At 34.2% G+C, this 19280-nt stretch overlaps 1 protein-coding gene across 1 annotated transcript; it reads left to right on the plus strand.

Moving 5' to 3' along the window:
* The first annotated feature begins 5089 nt into the window (after nt 1-5089).
* LOC147403803 (FMN-linked oxidoreductases superfamily protein) lies at nt 5090-14469 on the plus strand. The gene is made up of 3 exons (XM_086439532.1): nt 5090-5715; nt 10404-10510; nt 13675-14469. The coding sequence occupies exons 1-3, from the start codon at nt 5095-5097 to the stop codon at nt 14405-14407; spliced, it is 1461 nt and encodes a 486-aa protein (XP_086295658.1). The 5' UTR covers nt 5090-5094; the 3' UTR covers nt 14408-14469.
* Nucleotides 14470-19280: the final 4811 nt, after the last annotated feature.

Here is a 19280-nt window from a genome sequence, read left to right on the forward strand (position 1 = left end):
AATCGTATTTTAAACTGAATCGACAACATTCATTTGCATCTCCACGGCAAGATAATGGTCAATTTGAATAATCTATCATATTGACTTAATAAAGATCCAAGTTGACTTTTATAATATTTTGAGAATAGTAATTGGTTGTGTTTATAAGATTGAATGAATATGATTTAATTATTATTTTTATTAATTTAAATATTTATTATTTTAAATAAAATTTAGATCATGTTTTTAAGCATCTACTAATACATCTTATAATATAAAAAAAAAATTATAATTTTTTATTATCTAATATTAATATAAATTTACATGAATTTTTAAATAATTTACCTTTTTTGAAAGAAAAAAAAAAAAGAAAGATGCTTTGACAACTCAACAGAAGACAAGACACATGATTTTGAAACCATGAATCAGATTTTATTCGAACAAATTATTACAATGGGAAAAGGTTGAGAATTGTTTATGTAATTTCAAATTTAAATATAATGGTATCGATTTTTTTTCTTTTTTAATGAGAGAAGAGTGATCATTGTTGACTAAAATCCAATCTAAATTATTTAGATAGATCCATCCAATCTAAATTATTCCATATACACCAATGTAAAATAAAATTATAATTTTATCTTTTAAAATTTTTTAAAAAATATGTAACAGAAAATTTATAAACCAAAACACATATTCTCATTATATAAACTCATTTCCCCGACTCCAATGCTTCCAATTAATTAGCCACAGATGAAAGGATGCAAAAATTGGAATCTGAGTGTTGGATAACTACTTAACTCCTTGGAGCACAGGATCTGCACTCTTTTTCTTTATTTTTAATTAAAATAAAACGTGTCGTGTATGAGACGGTTGACTAGGTAGATAACGTGACCGCTAATTTTACCAATAGAGAAGAGTGCGAGAGATGAAAGAGGTGGGTGAATATTGTGGGGATGGTGGGGTCCACTTGACATTTAAAAAAAAAGCGGAGAAGTTTGACTTGGACTTTTTGGTGGGTGGGTGGGTGGGTGGGTTGGTTGGTTCGGTCTTTTAAATATTCTTTGTTTAGATTTGTCGTTTTGTCTGCCAATTTATGGTTGGATTCGAGTGTATCTGTAGATAATGGAGGGAGGAATTTGGACTTTTGGAAAAGTTGAAGGAGAAAAGATGAGAAAGTCAAAATAGGCGGTAGAGAGTCATGATATATAGTTGTTGTGTCATGTGTGTGGGTCCTACCTTTTCTATAAACTTGCTTTTTCTCCTCCTCTTCTTTTCTTTTGCTTCTCTTATCGTCAATGGTTGAGAATGGCTGGTTTTTGTATTATTTGATTCTTGGAAAGAGAGACAGATTGGGACAATAATTTCAAACCTCTAAAAGTGTAGTTATTCATCATAGTTGGTATTATTTTCAACCATAGGTGATTAGAGGGGTCCCACTCTATTATCATAAATCATGACCGTTAAAGTGATTCTGGATCATTTTGATGGGTTGACTATTTGGTTATAATTTATGGAAAATCTAAGGTGTTTGTGACTAATATCTAATTCTCCACATATCAGTCCAAATGGAGAATCTTAAGAAGGAAAAAAAATATTTATGTCTAGAAAAACTGGATTTCACTGGTGGTTTGATCCATAGGGACAAAGTTAGGATTCGAGAAAATTTGTGTCGATGAGGAAATGTTGAAAAAAATGAGAAAATTGAAAAATATATATATAATATATATATATATATATATTATATATATATATATATATATATATATATATATAATATATATAGTTGTGTTGGAGTAATATTGAAATGTACATCGTAGGGTATTTCGATGAAAGCATCTATGATTCTGAACCACATCCATGTCTAAAATGTTCCCCCATGAAGTAACATTTTTAATGTTACTTCAACATTTTATATATATATATATATATATATATATATTGTAACTTAACGTAATATTAAACAAAATTAATTGTCTGGTACATCTCTAGCTAGCTTAGGTGATCAAAATATAAGTCAATTATTTTATTATATTTTGAGTAATTGTGAAACAAAGAATAATGGGGTTTTATTTCTATCTTTAAATCCAAAACACAGCTCAAACCTGGCCCAAGCCCGTTTGGATCGGACTGGCGTTATTAATTTAGGCTGGGTAGAGCTTAGCCCAAGCTTGTCCATTGATAACCCTAATCAAAATGATAAAAACCAATTAACATATATATATATATATATATAATTAAGTGGTTAGAAGTGTAGTTAGGAAAACCAATAGCTCAGTTTGTCGAAATATTCCAATAATGCAACTTCAAGACTTCGGATCCAAGTTTGAACCACAATGTCATTGGACCACAGTGTTTGAAAGTAGTCGAAGTCTCACATAAACTGGAAGGATGTGGAAGATAGGTGTGTGAATAGACCGATTTCTAAAGGGGTTAGGTTTGAATTGATCGGAAATCCCTACTTATTTAATGGCCAGGTTAGGCCAGATTATGGGTGATTGATGTAGAATTTAGGTTAGGTTTTGTTTGTTTCTTTGATGGAGATATAACAATAATATGATATGGTGCCACACCAATGAACAGGTTTGATTAACAAGGCCACAAAGAAAAGTTGATAGAATAAGATTTGGAAAATAATGGAAATTATATACCAAAGCAAAAATAAAAAATAAAAATTATATGGAAAGTCGTCGAAGATACGTTTCAAACTCATCAATATTCATCTCTAGATTAATCACCACTTGACCTACCATGCCTTTCTGTCATATTAAATAAGAGTCTCCGTCTCATTTATTATTATATTGCCCGTTTACTAGGGCAGTGGTAGTGTGGATTATTGTTTGTGGTGTACTTTATAAGTTCTCTTCTTGTTCATGTCTATGTGGATTGTTTTCATGTGGTTATCGTTTTATAATTTCGATTTTATTTATCACATTACATCCCTTTCTTCAATTTCTAAATATTTTAATTGTCAAAATTTTCGTCCGTTTTTCACCATATATAAAATGTCTTGTTTCCCACGATTTCCATTTTTTTTTTTTTTTTCGATCTTTGTTCATTACGTAGGAGATTTCTTTTACTAGAATTCTTAAATAGATTCTTTACTACTAGCTTGATATTTTTGGTCATCCATTCACATCTCTTGTGTACTCTTTGAGAAATCAATTGATCTCAATCTCAAATCTAGAAAACCAAATCATTGAGAACTAACTTCTACATTAGTTAGTCGATGTTCTCACAGGCGTAAAGGAAGTTAGTTGGAGTTTTTTGCTTTCTTTGATTGAGATAATGGGGGAAGAATGAATGAGAGAAGAGAAAGTAAATAATAAATATAGTAATTAGTAAAGAATTGATAGATTAAGGTTTGTTTATAAAAGGGTAAAATTTATTAAGGACAAATCTAACTCTTTTACGACCGTTGCAATTTGCAACCATCTCATGAGAAAGCACATGATCTCAACAGTATAACATATGGAATCCAATGGTCGAGATGTATTCATATTTGGAAGACACAAATCTCGAGGATAAATCTCAACCGTTGGATTTTATGGTTACGTGGTTGGGTACATGTCTTTTTTCCTTGAGTCTTTCTTCATGAATCAACGGATCTCAACCCTTTAATAGTGTCGGAATCCGGTGACTCATGAGAAGATCCATGATCTCAATCGTATAATCATGGAATCCAACAGTTGGGATCTATACGTATCCAGATAATACAATCAGGAGCTTAAAATCTCAACCGTTGGATTATTTAGTTACAAGGTTGGGCTGTCCAATCATGGCCCTCCAAGAAACTGACATTGGTCGGTCTGGCCCGATTCTCAAATGACAGTAAATGTTATACCCGATCCACAGCCAGATTGGTTGGGCCAAAGCCCATAGTCCTACCTACCTTTATAGGACGAACTGTCCGCGATATATAGTAAGGGTGGGTACCCAATTACCCGATGTACCAAAATCTTATTAGGCAGTTTAGGGTTTACCAATATGGACCCGATCATTTCCGATGGGTACCCAACTAGTAAATTTACAACATAATACTAAATTAGTGTTCTAATTAAAATGCTTACAAAGAGATATCTTAACTTAAATGTAGTTGAAGTAATATAAAAAATATAAAGAAAATGTGAAGTTTTTAATTTTTTTTTTCCCTTTTCTCTACATGAACTTCCATTCATTTTTCATATTTTTTTTAATACAATTTCAATGAGAAATAAATGGTTCATACTATAATTTTCTACAATTTTATTCTGAGAAGTTTGATTTGCTTGAAGAATTTATTGTTGATCTTAATTTTGATTGAGGAATTACAAGTTAAATAATTACATTTATAAATAATCATTTATTTTATTGATACTCATATTTTATTTTCTTATTAGGAAAAAAAAACATTATCTACCGTAGTGGGTACCCTATGAGTATCATGTATTTCTAAGATCAGTTCTGCATCCAAGCATCTTATACTCGAAATCAAAATCAATCAGAATTGAAACTGAGATTTTATTTGGATCAAAATTAAATAAATACATATATTTTTATTTAAAATAGTCGGTGTGGATGAGATTGGGTTACATGGCTCAACCATTGGTGAACCTTTCACTAGTAGTTGGTTTGGAGAACATTCATGCTGGAATTGGACCAGACGCCTATGAAAACAAAAAATAAGATACTAGAATTTAACTATATGGAAATGAACAATCAAGTTGATTTGTTGTGGACTACGAATTTCATCACGGTGAATCTTCATTTCGTGTGTTGGATAAGACTAAATTTTGAGTTCGATACACTGTTCATTTTATATCTTAAAACACCTAAAACTTCTTCAATTCGTCACTTTTAATATCTATGAATTTGTAGATATATCAGTGAATTCATTGATTATAAAAGTGATGAATTCACTTGAAAAAGCATGTTTTGAGAATAAAAATGAACGGTGCACAAAATATCAGAATTTGGACATAAGTCGTGCACGTTTTGGGAAAAATACCATCCGCTGTCACCTCGTTACAAGTGTATTTGTGTAGCATAAGTAAAAATTGGTGTGCTAATAGCAGCTCTCTCTCAATGTACATGTGTATGATGTAATCTGAGTTAAATGGTTGACGTGGTTGAGACGCGATGACTCGGACGAGTCAACTCGATAACCGAGACGAGACGCTAAGAGGCCAAAGAGGGGGAATCTCTCTTCAGTCTTCACTTTCGAGCTCGACCAATGGCGGCGATGGGTGTTTTTCTTCCCATCGTCTGCTCATGAAGCTTTCTTCCTCACTCTCTCTCTTCTATCTACGAAACCCTTCTCCTCTCCCTCTATTCCTTCTCTCAATCTTCAACAAATCTTTCATGGCGACTCCAATTGTAACCAAATCCCCAACACTTCCCATCTCTTCCTCCGAAGAACAAGATCAAGACCAAGACCAAGACGATCTCATCTGCTCCAATCTCAATCTTTCCTCTCTCCTCGAGCAACAATCCCTCTCTCCTGATCCCTCTAATTCATCTTCTTTGGGTTCTCCAAGTCGTTTGTTGAACCAGGATTGGAGAATCGAGCGAGCATGGGCTCATTGGAAGAAATTGGGCGAACCCAAGCTGATTGTTGCTCCAATGGTGGATAATTCTGAGCTCCCTTTTCGAATGCTTTGTCGAAAATATGGGGCTGACGCAGCTTACACTCCAATGCTTCATTCTCGGATTTTTTCGGAGAATGAGAAGTATCGGACTCAAGAATTCACCACTTGTAAGGTAAAAATTTACTTCCTTTTACCCTAATCTTTTGAATTTAAAATGTTGCTCATGATTGTGGTAAATGAGAAATTGAGGTTGTTTTTAGATTCTAATTTGAAATTCTTAGTTTTGTAAGGGAAAATTCTGCTTCCTTTTAGCCTAATTTGGATTTTAATTTTAACATGTTTTTCATGATTGTGATAGATGAGGAATTGAGATTGGTGTTAGATTCTAATTAGAAGTTTTTTGTTTTGCAAGGTACAAATTTGCTTCCTCCTTAGTTTAATTTGGTTTGATTTTAACATGTTTTAGCCAATTGGAGTAAATGAGAAATTGAGATTTGTTTTATTTATTATTTATTTTTATCGATGAGAATTTGAGATTGGTGTTAGATTCTAATTAGAAATTTTTAGTATACAAGGTGGATTGTTTAAATCAATTTAAGGGAGTTGTTATTTTCATGGAAAAATTATGTTTTTTGGGTTTTTTTTTTTTCTCCCAAAGCACATTCTATTTCCTTTGCCTTCCTTGCGTCTGACCCCATTGCAGATTTGGAACAAGTTGTTTTGAATTCCTACCACACTTTTCATTCATAGGATGATTTAACCTCTCCACTTTCCAGTTTTAGATTATTACTAGAATATATTTCTTGAATTACACTTCTCTAAACACTGTTCAAATTACCATTCCAAATGTCTCGTCACTTACTCAACAAAGCAGTCTTCTGGAAATCCTAGCTATTCTTAGCATGATATTGGGGAATCTCATTGCTCTTTCATTGCCTTGATACCTAAGAAGTCAGGTGTAGAGGATATAATGGACTTTAGGCTTATCAGCCTGGTTGGTTCGGCTTACAAGTTAATCATGAAGGTGTTGGCTAATAGGTTGAAGGGGGTGATTGGCGGTTTGATTGGTCCAGAGCAAGGGGTCGTGGAGGGTAGACAAATCCTAGATGGTGTCCTCATCGCTAATGAATGTATTGATTCTAGGAGGTGCTTAGGTAAACAAGGGCAAGCTTGCAAAATCAACATGCATAAAGCTTATGATCAGGTCTATTGGGCCTTCTTGAGATATTTGATGCATCGTTGGGTTTTGGGGATAAGTGGATTGATTGGGTGATGAAATGTGTGTCCTCAGCTTTGTTCTCAGTTTTGGTTAATGGTTCCCCAACTGGTTTTTTTAGAAGTTCTCGAGGTTTAAGGCAAGGTGACCCCTTTTCCCCCTTGTTGTTTGTATTGGCGGTGGAAGTGTTGGGTAGATTCCTTAGGAGAGCTTCTAGTCTTGGGTTAATCTTGGGTTTTTCAATTGGGGAGGAAGATTCTAGGGTGTTGTTTCTTCACTCTGGATGATACTTTGGTTTTTTTGGATGTAGAAGATTTGCTAGTTAAGTACTTGAGGGGTGTGCGTGTTGTTTTGAAGTGGTGTCCAGGTTGAGAATTAATTTCAAGAAAAGCAAAATGTTCGGGGTGCAAGTTGTGGAGGGGGTGTCTAGATGGATTGGTCTTTTTGGTTGCCACGAGGAGGCCCTTCCATTAACATACTTGGGTTTGCCATTGGGAGAGAAGTATAGGAATAAGACAATTTGGGACCCGGTGATTGAGCAGATGGAAAAAAGGTTGAGCTCCTAGAAAGGCAAGTATTTATCTAAGGGCGGGAAGCTTACCCTGATTAAAAGCACAGTGTCTAGCATCCCAGTTTATCACCTATCTTTGTTCTCAATCCCGAGAAGTGTGGAGGATAAATTGAATAAAATTGTGAGGGACTTCTTGTGGAATGATAGAAATGGGGAAAAGAAGATTCATTAAGTGAATTGGAAGTTGATTTGTGTGCTTAAGAAGAATGGGGGCCTTGGGATTAGAGGTTTTAGGGTGGCGAATAAGGCTTTGTTAGGAAAGTGTTGCTTTACAAGGAAATTGGTCTCAACCTCCAAATGTCCTTCACACCATGTTTCAAACTTTGTTTCGTTTCAGAATGTTTCAGCCAAATATTATGGACGTTGGATCATTTTTCAAAATGAACATTCATACTAGAGGAGAGTTTGGATTAGAACATTTTGAAATATTTTGAGGTGAAACCAGGAAATCAGTTTTATGCAATCTTTGCCAAAATTCTTGAAAGAAAAAGACACACAAATGAAAGAAAAAAAAAAAAGAGAGAGAGAGAGGAAAAACCAATGTGTTTAGACATATTGAAAAGGGAAAAAAGATTTGAATTCTAAAAAAAACAAATACTAAAAAGACAATGAAAAATTAAAAATACTGGTTGACGAATATTCAAAATGTTTTGAAATATTTCGCGAGTGTTTATGAAAAGTTCCGAATGTTTCAAAATGTTCCGTTAATTCATTCCTATGGCACCTTTGTAATCTCGATCCCCAAGAAACATGTTATAAAGCATGGATCAAAATTTCACTTTGAATGAATGAAAAAAACTGAAACACTCTTCTTAATGTATTATTGTCCTCAATCATCTTCTTTGCATCACACCCTTGATTTTTTTGCTTTCAATAAATGTCTTCCAAATCCATTACTCTTAAAATTATAAGTAATTACCAATCTCCCACAACACATTACATTAAACTAATGTTTCTTTTCGTTTCCCCATTACACCATCAAATATTAACAAAACATGCATTCATATAAAGTTAGGTTGCTTTATTTATGAAGAAAGCATGTATTTTCTCATAATAATAGTTATATATGTTGGATTTAGAATTCAAATGTGCATAAAAGCAATGTCTCTAATGATTCAACCTTTTTCAGTATTTTTGTTATGGATCATCAAATGTTAATGATTCGTAGGTCATCTCGATCTACTGCATGTTTTTTTTTTTTGTTTTGTTTGGTTTTCCTTTATCTATCAAAAAAATAAAAAATGGTGGCACTTCATATCATCTGACATTGTAGGATTTATGATATAAGTTTCAAACTGTGAATTGTTCTATTCAGATAAAAATATAATATTCTTCCCAAAATATATTCATATTTCAGACCAAGGATTGAGCTTGTCTGAGTTACTATTTGGCTTATACAGAATAAGTGTACAAAATTGTTTTGTTTTAGATTTGTTGGCTTGGTGATGAGTCCACTATCACCTAAAATTTCAGTCATTGGTAGGCTGTGGCAATTTTCTAGGGATAGTTTTCGAGTGGCAATTGAATTGGGAGATAATTTGTTAAATTCCCTCTTATTGCCACAAAACAGTAACTTTTGGCATATAGATTCATCCTGTAAATTAAGCATCTGTTTTATTGTATAAGATTTTGAAGAATAATTCTCTTATGATTCATTTCTAGTTATCATTTACCTTTTAGTTACGTCCAGCACAATTTTGTTGTCTTGTGACAAAATAACCATCATGTTCAGCTTAATTTGGAACATGCATTTCCATATTATAATTTAACTGTTTTTTTGTTTCCCTGTATCTTGATTTTCTTCTAGGATATTGTGGTGATACTTCTATTTCTCCTTTGAAGACTTGTTTTCTAGATGGGAGACGCTTTGTACGTTGATGGGCTAATCTTACTTCTCTTTGTACTCAGATAGTTTCTCAACAACCGATGTTTTTTACAATTAATATATATTTCATCTCATGCTTTTCAAAATAAAAAAAAAAACTTCCTCGCCAACAATGAGATCAACTTAGTTGGCCTCTCTAACTGGAACCTTTTATGAAAACCAACCAAATTAGAAAACAAATAGATAAATGCTAACCATGTGGATTTTAACCATTTTTCCAGTTTGTTTTTCTACTAACTCATAATACTGACTTACAACAATCTCCTAAAAGACTTCAGTGCCAGTGAAACTACTTATACGCCTGCTCCTATTCTTTTTTTTGTAGTCTGCTATATTTATGATGGCATCAACATGATATGAATGTTGTTGTCCCCTTTGTACGAGGGAAGGGGAGTCGGTGGATCATATTTTAATTCATTGTCCTTTTCTTACAATATTTGGTCAACCTTCCTTGGGCTTTTCCGTATTAATTGGGTCTTCCTTCTCTTTATTGTTAGAAGAATGGACTAGTAATGTTTTTCACACCAAAAAACGGTTCTTGTGGGATATGCTTCCAACGGCTATTGCTTGGGGGATTTGGAACGAGAGAAATAACAGGGTGTTCAACAATAAGACTACTAGCTCTCATGCAAGTTTCTTGGAGATCTTAGGTCTTTTATATCTTTGGTCCAAGCAGAACATAGAATTCATGGGAATTACTTTTGATGATTTTGTGTTTAGATGGAACTCTTTTTGTAATCATTGATGTTGTAGTTTTCTTTTCGTTGCTCTTTGCGAGGCTTTCTCGGACTCCTTGTATCTTTTTAATTCTGATTCAATATATTATACTTATAAAAAAAAAATCAATATGATATGAATGTATTTCTACTGGAACAGTAGATCATTTGCATCGGACCATCTCCTCCACTTAGGCATGCTTTCCATTATTTTCTAGGCATAGCTTAATGAACTGAACTATTATGTATTCCCCTCCTCACCCTTTGCTTTTATATAATCTTTTCCAGAGTCAACACCTGTTTGTGGTTTACTGTTCTCAGTTCTGCTATTAAATTGTTTGATATTATTTCCTTAAAGCATGTTGAATGAATTTCTTTTAGGCTGATAACATGGAGATTAACATAAATAAGACCTCTGCCTCTTTAATTAACTAATATTTTAGGATCACATTTTATTTGATAACAATTGCAGGAGGATCGCCCGTTATTTGTCCAATTTTGTGCAAATGATCCTGATATTTTACTGCAAGCAGCTCAGGTGGTAGCACCTCACTGTGATTATGTGGACATCAATCTCGGGTAAGTTTTTATGGTTTTCCCCACGTACTGTTGAAACTGCATGAACTTTTATGGATTTGTATACATGTAAGGCGAGTGCTAGACCCTAGGGCTGCCAACGGATTGGTTCGGTACCAGATCAGTACCACTCCGATACTGATCTGAATTTTTTTAAACATGTACATGATCCCAACGGATTAATGAATATGTGAACCGAATCCAATCCGTTTCATTTCATCCTTAATCCAAAACCGATCCGAATACATGCCTTATTTTCAAATGATCAATGTTCAAAAAATTTAAAAAATATAAATCATATAAATTTTAAAAAAATCTACTTTCCCACTACAAATATAGAGGGAAACCAAAAAGACTAAAATGTTTTATCCGTATGTATTTATATGAAATTAAGAATAATAAAAACATTATTAAAATATGTTCAGATCAGAATTTTTTCGGAACGTATTGGGGTAGATCCAATCCAAAATTATTTTGGATCTAAGATTCCAATCTGAAAATCCTATTTTTCATGTTTTTCGGATTGGATCGAATCGATTCGGACTGGTTAAGACATTGGGTATATTTCGGATCATTGCCAGCCCTGCTTGACCCCATGTTAGTTTTCAATCTCTTTGTTCCTGCTTGTGGATAAATTTGGAGAGATTATATTGCCATACCAACTTTTGCTAACACCACCCCAATTCATATGTAAATCACCAAAGAATTAGCACACATCTTGGGGTGGCTTTAGCAAATGTTGGTGTGGCAATAGAAGCTCTCTAAATTTATCTTCTGAAAATTCAATCGCTGGTCCAAAGCCTGTGCCAGTAGTGGGATGTTATTCCAACACAGTGTTATAATCAATTTGCTAGGAGAGTGTAATGTGGTCTCCAGAAAACCATAGTATGGTTTATAAAATCAGTAAATTCACAGTATGTGATGAGATATGAGTTGTACAGAAGTCTATAGAAAAACACAATCATAAACTTCCAAGACATTTATAAAAAAAAATTAAAGATCCAAGAGCATAGGAAGCACAACTTTTGAGATCGTATATGGTACTTCAACGATTGGATATATGAGTACAATGCATTCTAGAGCATGTAAACTTACCAAAGCCTTAAGAGTGCAGAACATATAGATTCACAATACCGAAATTTTAAATATGACTGAGTTGCAAAAATTACTATTGAGGAAGGTGAAGATAGATGTATAAAGAAGTGGATGGATATTATTTCTGAACTTTCAGCATATGTAGAGAGAGAATCTAACATTTTTTTATTCAACACAAGTAGATCAAAACAATTATGTGCAACTTGTTCTGGAAGATGTTTAGTAATAAATGTAATATGGATTTTTTGGTGATGTTTGTTTGACATAACCTTTGCGACTAACAAGTATGATATGCCATATGATTTGATATTAAGAAAATCGATGTGTGGGTTTAGTTCTATTAGATGTAGTTATATGGAGAAATTGGTATTAGGAGTATTACTGTCTCTTGACATTTTATTAATTTCTCCATATATAAAGTAGTCTACGGCTTGGGTTGGAGGATTTTTGACTTCTCCCTTCTACTCCATTCATTTGTCTCTTCTTCTCCTATTCTCCAATACAAAATCAAATAATTTTCATGGTATCATAGCAAAATTGTGTGATGTGTAGGGCTTGCGATTCTACTTTCTTCATCTTTTCTTCCACCTTTTTATTTTTATTTTTTTATTTCAGGTTGAAGTAAGATCCTTACTGATCTGATTGAGGTTTGAGAGTTTGTTGTTGTTTAAATCCTCCATATGGAGGTGCATTTGTGGTTGTGGTTGAGTATGTTCTCTCATATTAGTGAATCAAAGAAGGATTCCAGTGGTTTGATGTCGTTTTGAGTACTTCTTGGTATTTCTGTACGTGGAGAGTTTTACTTGCAATATTTGAATGTTTTGAAGGTTACAAATTTGTTCTGCAACCTATTCTAACCAAGGCAATACTGATATGGAGCTTATGAATAAAATTTCAAGACATTGATACACCTACTACTATTTGTTACAAATATAATCTAATTCTATTACGGCCCAATGACTGAGTGAACAAATTAACTAATTGGTCTTTCGACTTCACTTAAGAAGTATTTCAACACTACACAACTTTTTAAAGCAAATTGTTATGAACAATTACACTTTGGCATGTCAAGATATCAGACCGATCACTCGATCTTTCATTTCTATTTTACTAGTTGTATATGTTGATGATATTGTGTTGATGGACACTGATTTTTCACTATGCAAATACACTTTGGAGCTTCTAGACCAGACTAATTTACTTGGATCCAAGCCTGTGGGTACACCTAGGGATCCTAAGCATAAGTTGGTTGCTCATCAAGGGCAACTTTTTGCATCACCTAGGCAGTTGTAAGGTGCTTTTTGAGGAGCTGAATTATCTTACCATGACCAGACCAGACCAGACGTTTCTTTCGTTGTAAGTGGTGTTAATCAGTTCATGGTCCTAGAGATTCACATTGGTTGTTGTGTAACACATTATTAGGTACTTCAAGGCTTCTCCTAGTCGTGACCTACTATATAAGGCAAATGGTCATACTCATATAAAGGGATACATAGATGCAGACTGGGTTAGCTCACTCTGAGAGAGAGAGAGAGAGAGAGAGAGAGGGGTGACGCGGAGTGGTGGAAGATGGTGAGTTTCTGTTGAGGTGGAATACGATGGGTTTTAAGGATAGTATTTTTTTTTTTTTTAATGAGTTTTTATTAGAGAAATAATTGGATCGGGGTTTCATTGAATTGGATTGAGGTTAATCCGAAATTTGATTGGATCGTTAAAATTTAATTTGAATCTGATCCGGAAGTCCAAATTATCTATCCAAATCCTATTCAGATCGGATTGGATTTCAGATAAAAATCAGATCATTGCCAGCCCTACCAACTTACCATTAATTTTTTCGCAAAAGCACATACATATATTCATTAGAGCTACAGGAAATTGAGCATGAACTATTTTTGGTAGGAAATTTCAATGCAATTTTAGCTGAATCGTATCCTTCCCCAGCCAAACTTCTTGTACCAAATACCAATAATTTTTTCTTGCCCTTTACTTAATTTTTTAAGGCTGTGACATTTCTGTTTTGCATTTTCGATCTGGTCAACTTAGCTCGCTACTTATATCACTTTATTGTGCAGGTGCCCACAGCGTATAGCCAGGCGAGGTAACTATGGAGCATTCTTGATGGACAACCTCCCTCTTATCAAATCTCTAGTACAAAAACTGGCTCTCAACCTTCACGTCCCCGTTTCATGCAAGATAAGAATCTTCCCAAACCTACAAGATACAATCACATATGCTAGAATGCTAGAGGATGCTGGTTGCTCCCTCTTAGCTGTTCATGGTCGAACTAAAGATGAAAAAGATGGAAAGAAATTCCGAGCTGATTGGAATGCCATCAAGGCTGTAAAAGGAGCAGTCCGGATTCCAGTTTTGGCCAATGGTAACATACGCCACATGGACGATGTCTACAGCTGTTTGGAGGAAACAAACGCCGATGGTGTGCTTTCAGCTGAGACCCTTCTTGAGAATCCAGCTCTCTTTGCTGGATTTCGGTCTGCTGAATGGGTGACAGGTGATGAAGAAATTAATGAAGATGAGAAACTAGACCAAGCAGATTTAGTGGTGGAGTATTTAAAGCTCTGTGAGATATACCCTGTGCCATGGAGGATGATCCGTTCTCATGTGCACAAGATGTTGGGAGATTGGTTTAGGATTCATCCACATGTGAGAGAGGACCTCAATAAACAATCGATACTTACATTCGAGTTTCTCTATGATATAGTCAATAGGCTTCGGGAGCTGGGCACACGAGTTCCACTTTATGTGAAGGGCACTCGCACAGCACTTTTGGCAAATGGGGATAGCTAAATCATAAAATTTATGATTTTTTTTGTTTAATGGGGAAAACTCGTTTTGTCAACCAAGGAAAAGATCTCTCGTTAGATTGGAGGTAGACAATCTCAGATGCTGGATGAGTTCTTACGATTAACCTACAAATTTGGTCCCTCGTAAGTCTTGTTATGTATTCATGCCATATGCTTTACTTGGGCTCAGGATATCTGAAGAAGCTTCGATTCTTTCTCACAGTAAGTGGTGACATTCTGTGAGATGGTTTAACATTTTTTATTTTATTTTAAATGTAACTTGATTTTTTTTGCTTTCAACTGCAAAGTAATCGAATCTAACGCCACATGGAATTCTATAAATTTTGAAGAAAAAAAGCTTATAAATTTTTTTTTTCCACCGTTAAATTTTACTTTTAAATTTAGGAGATATATCATTTGGATTTTAGGCGGATATAAGGATGGATATGTATCTGATCCGGATCTAACTCGGGTTAAGAGACATCAACCCATATCCAAATCATATTTTCCTTTGGATCTACTCCAAGGGTCCAGATCATTTAAATTTAAGATAAAAACCATTTTACAACCTATTCTAATCACCTTATTTTATTAAAAAAATAATTATTATTTTAATAGAATCTTAATCATGAATAATGTAAAGTGAGTTGAATGATTTATATTAGAGTAATTAATGAGTGGGGTTTTTGCCCAATCCAGCCCGGGCTGCTATTGACAAGGTTTGGGTTTAGTTATTAAGTCCATTTAGTTATTGGTCAAGCCAGCCCAAGTTTATTTAATAATAGGTCCGGATTTGGGTTTTAAATGTAGGCTCCATGGGTGGCCCATTCCGTTATATTATATTAAATACAATATGTAATAGTCCTATTATAAATTTATAATGATCCCCTTACCTTCGTAGTGTCTTTGAAAATGGGATTGGCCCGGCCCTGAATGTTAGTGGAAGTGGACCATAGGGGCTATCAATGGATCGGATCAGACCTGAAATCCGATCCATTCTAATTTGATAACTTCAAGTCTGAATCAATATTTTGGATTCCAATAAGGATCCGATCCGATAAGGTTTCGATCCGACATCTTATTGGATAGGATCTAGATCAACGATGTCTTGATTCGATAAGAACCCAATCTGATAACATGTTAGAAAGTTTATAAATTATATTATATATTTATTGAGATGTATGAAGTTAATTTAGATTTTGTATATAAAATCGAATTTGGCCCGAACCAATCCTTATTGGATTGGTACCAAATCAATCTTGATTTGATCCGGACCCGATCCATTGACAACCCTAGTAGATTGGGCTTGGACTAAGGTTTTATTTATTAGGCCAGCCCGGGCCGATATTTAGATGGGTTGGGTTTGGGCCTATTTTTTAGTCTAAAAGGCCTGACCCATTTAAAGCCCGACCCAACATGTTCCATTGACAACCATAATTTATATACTAGATGACTCAGGTGACTCAACTCGATTTTTGGAATTAAAGATTTTTTTCCTAGAGTTGTAAATCCCACCCACATAAGTGGGAGTGGAGGACCTTCTTGGAGTTGCAATTCCATGAAATTGGTGACCCAAACAACCAATTAGAATTCTAAGGTGGGAGTTGTAACTCCAACTCCCATTTCCAAACACGCCCTTAGTTGAATTTAATTATGGTCTCTACATTACTCTTTGCGGCCATAACTCTATCATGGTGGATTACTTGCCCGTTTAAAGCCTAAAATTATTGAAACAATGTTTAAAACAATTTTGTTTTAAGAACAAAACCAGTGATTGGTCTGAAAATTGGTCAAATTGGTTGACCACAATCAAACCCTGGTTCAATTTGGTTGGAACGATTTGCATTTAATAAAGAATTTAGCAACATAATGTGATTTTCTTAAATTATCTTCTTTTGTTTATATAGGAATATAAGATTAAAATGTATGATTCTTAAAGAATATTTTCATTACATTGAGAACTATTATCACACCAAAATTTTCTTATAACAAGGGTTACATGGTGACACCAAATGTTATTTTTATTATGAGACCACGTATCTCTCATATGAGGCAGCCTTGCCTGTTTGGGATTTTTGTAACTCATTTGTACAACTTTTGGCCATAAAAGTGGTTCAATTCTTGATTTTCTGGAACATGTTCCATGGTACATGGACAAGTAAGAGTAATAAAATCAGTAGCTCTTATAAATGGTGTCGTGAAATGTAAGAATAGTTCTAATGATGATAAATTAAAAAAAAGTCAACTGAGATTGTTTAAACATGTTCAACAAAGACTGATTACAACCTCATCTAAAGAAATATTCAAGTTGAAGGTCCTACAAAAACGAGATGAAGAACCGAAAGAAAGAACGTGAAAGGAGATAGCGAAAGAATATGTTAGCACATTTTCACTAACAAAAGATGTCGCCATTGAAAAATTGGAAAGAAAGAACATAATTTGTTTATCTGACTCTAAATCTTTGGGACAAGGCTTTGATGATGATGATGATGATGATGACATCGTCTCACACCTGAAAAGGTAACCTGATTTATTAATTCTAGCCGTTGGATTAGAGCATTTTTCATCGTCACGATGACCATGGACTCCAGTAAGGGGAGTTTAAAAACCCATTTGTGATTTGGAGTTTTTAATGTTATTTGATGAAAGTGGGATGCAAGTGATGAGAGTATTGTTTGAAACTTTGAATAATGGAGAATAATAGACAACATTTGGTTAAAAATCTACAAATACATAATAATTTGAATCACAATTGTGCACTTCGTGTTGGCGCACTTGTAAGCCCATTTAGTACTCGATGATTGTCATATGGAAACATAATACGCCCACAAAGATACCAACATTACGTAGCATTTACACACGCACAAACTCCATTGTTAGAATGTGTGGATCTTACCTAACCTCAACCAACACCTTATTTTTTTATAACTTTTAATAGTCTTTGTTTAGTCAAATGATACGTTTCTCCTGCCATGTATGATAAGCAATATTTCTAGAAGTTCAATCAGTTAGAACACTGCCCTGTCAAAGGCAGAAGCTTGGGTCCCATGAGTCCCAATTTACTATATATAAATTCATCAATTTAGTTTTCTATTTCCTATGAAGGAATGGTGGTGTTAAGGAGAAGGAGCACAAGTTCATTCCCAATGGAGGTATATTAGTTCTTTTTTTTTTTTTAACTTTGTCTATTGAGAACGATCTTGGTGCATCACTCTCCCATTGTCGAACCTAAATACTTTCTACTTTTTTAATATCATTTTACTTTTAATTCGGTAAAAATCGCATCTTTTACATTTCTGACAAACCTCCCTACTTCACACTTATAATCTCTTCAACGAGAATTCTTCTATTTAATTTGCACCACAATCTTAATTTGTATAATTCTAAGAGAGATCATGATGGACTTGATTTAATAAAGCCACTAATTCCAATAGACTCTAGAACATACAGGATGTAACAATGAAGAACTTCAAAAACAAACGGTGATCATCATTAAACATGATTAGATATTTGTGACTATCCATGAATAACTTCTTCGTGATATCAAGGGTTAATATTATTTGTATCAAAGAATTATGCCTGGCCTAGTGGCAAGTCGAGTCTTGATAACCTCCTCAAGAAAGGTAGATCAGGGGTTTGAAACCCCCACGAAGCAATGAATTCCTTGAGGCCACCTCCAGGGTATGATTGACCCTTGACTCAACGAATTGCACGGAGGACATTTCGAGGGGGCGATGTGTATGAACATGAGATTAGTCACACCCAAAGGGTGGGGATACCCACAAAAGGCAACAACAAATGTGGGAGGGTGATAGAGATAAATTATGAATGACACAGATAGTGTGAATGAGATGCACTACATCAAGGCTATTGCATCATATTTTTCTTTTAAAGCTAATGGCACATTTTCCTTTGTGAATGTATACGATTACAAGGGATAATATTTGCTAAAATAACCTACACCTAAACTACAAACATCCATCAATTGAACGATATCTAACACCACCCGCTCCCCTCCTCTCCCCTCCCTTCCCAATTGATGTGGATGGTCAACCAACAATAATTTGCAAATAAGGAGGGAGTGTAATCGATGCAGGGATCATGGCAGAACGGTACATAGAGGCCGTGGAGCGTATGGATCAAAACAAGACAAAAAGAAAGGTTATATGTGTACCATAACTTTCGGAGGCCACAACTTTGCAAAATTAGCCCATAATCATTATTATTATACAACCACACGTAATTATCGAGAACTGTGTTAGCCAATTAACTAAAGATCATTGTCTCCAACATGAAGTCACAAAATTCAATCTTTTATGGTCAAATTGAGTATTTTTCGGTAGAACTTTCCTTTTTAGGAAATTTCTATTCTATTGATTTTAGCAAGTTCTTTAAATTAGGAATATTTACTATTTTTGAAAAGTTTTTCATTTAGGGTCAATTTGGGACTTTTGGGTATATAAACTAACGAAGGTAAAAGTTTAGAAAGCACTTTTGGTTAATAAAATTTTTTCTCTTAGTGATTTTCTTTTTGTTTTTCAATTTCTTGATATTCTATAGGAATTGTCAACAGATTTTTGATGTCCAATTGTTCGATATTCTTCTTAGAATCAAAGAACCCATTGAAAGATTACCCTCGTCCCTACATGAAAGTGGCAAGCAATCATTATGAAGTTTGACAATGTAATTTTGGGATGCCACATAGGGGAGAGAAATCACATCTTCTCCCAAAGGAAGGAAGTGAAAATCAACTTGAATATGTTTGATTCTATTATTAAAAATGAGAAAAATGGATTAGGGATAATCTTAAAAAGCACTTCTATCATCTACATGAAGTAGAATAACCAAATGATCTCATTGTAGGAAGAAACAAAACC

This window comes from Akebia trifoliata, chromosome 4, assembly GCF_017979445.1.
Source record: "Akebia trifoliata isolate Shusen 1 chromosome 4, ASM1797944v1, whole genome shotgun sequence".
Lineage (NCBI taxonomy): Eukaryota > Viridiplantae > Streptophyta > Magnoliopsida > Ranunculales > Lardizabalaceae > Akebia > Akebia trifoliata.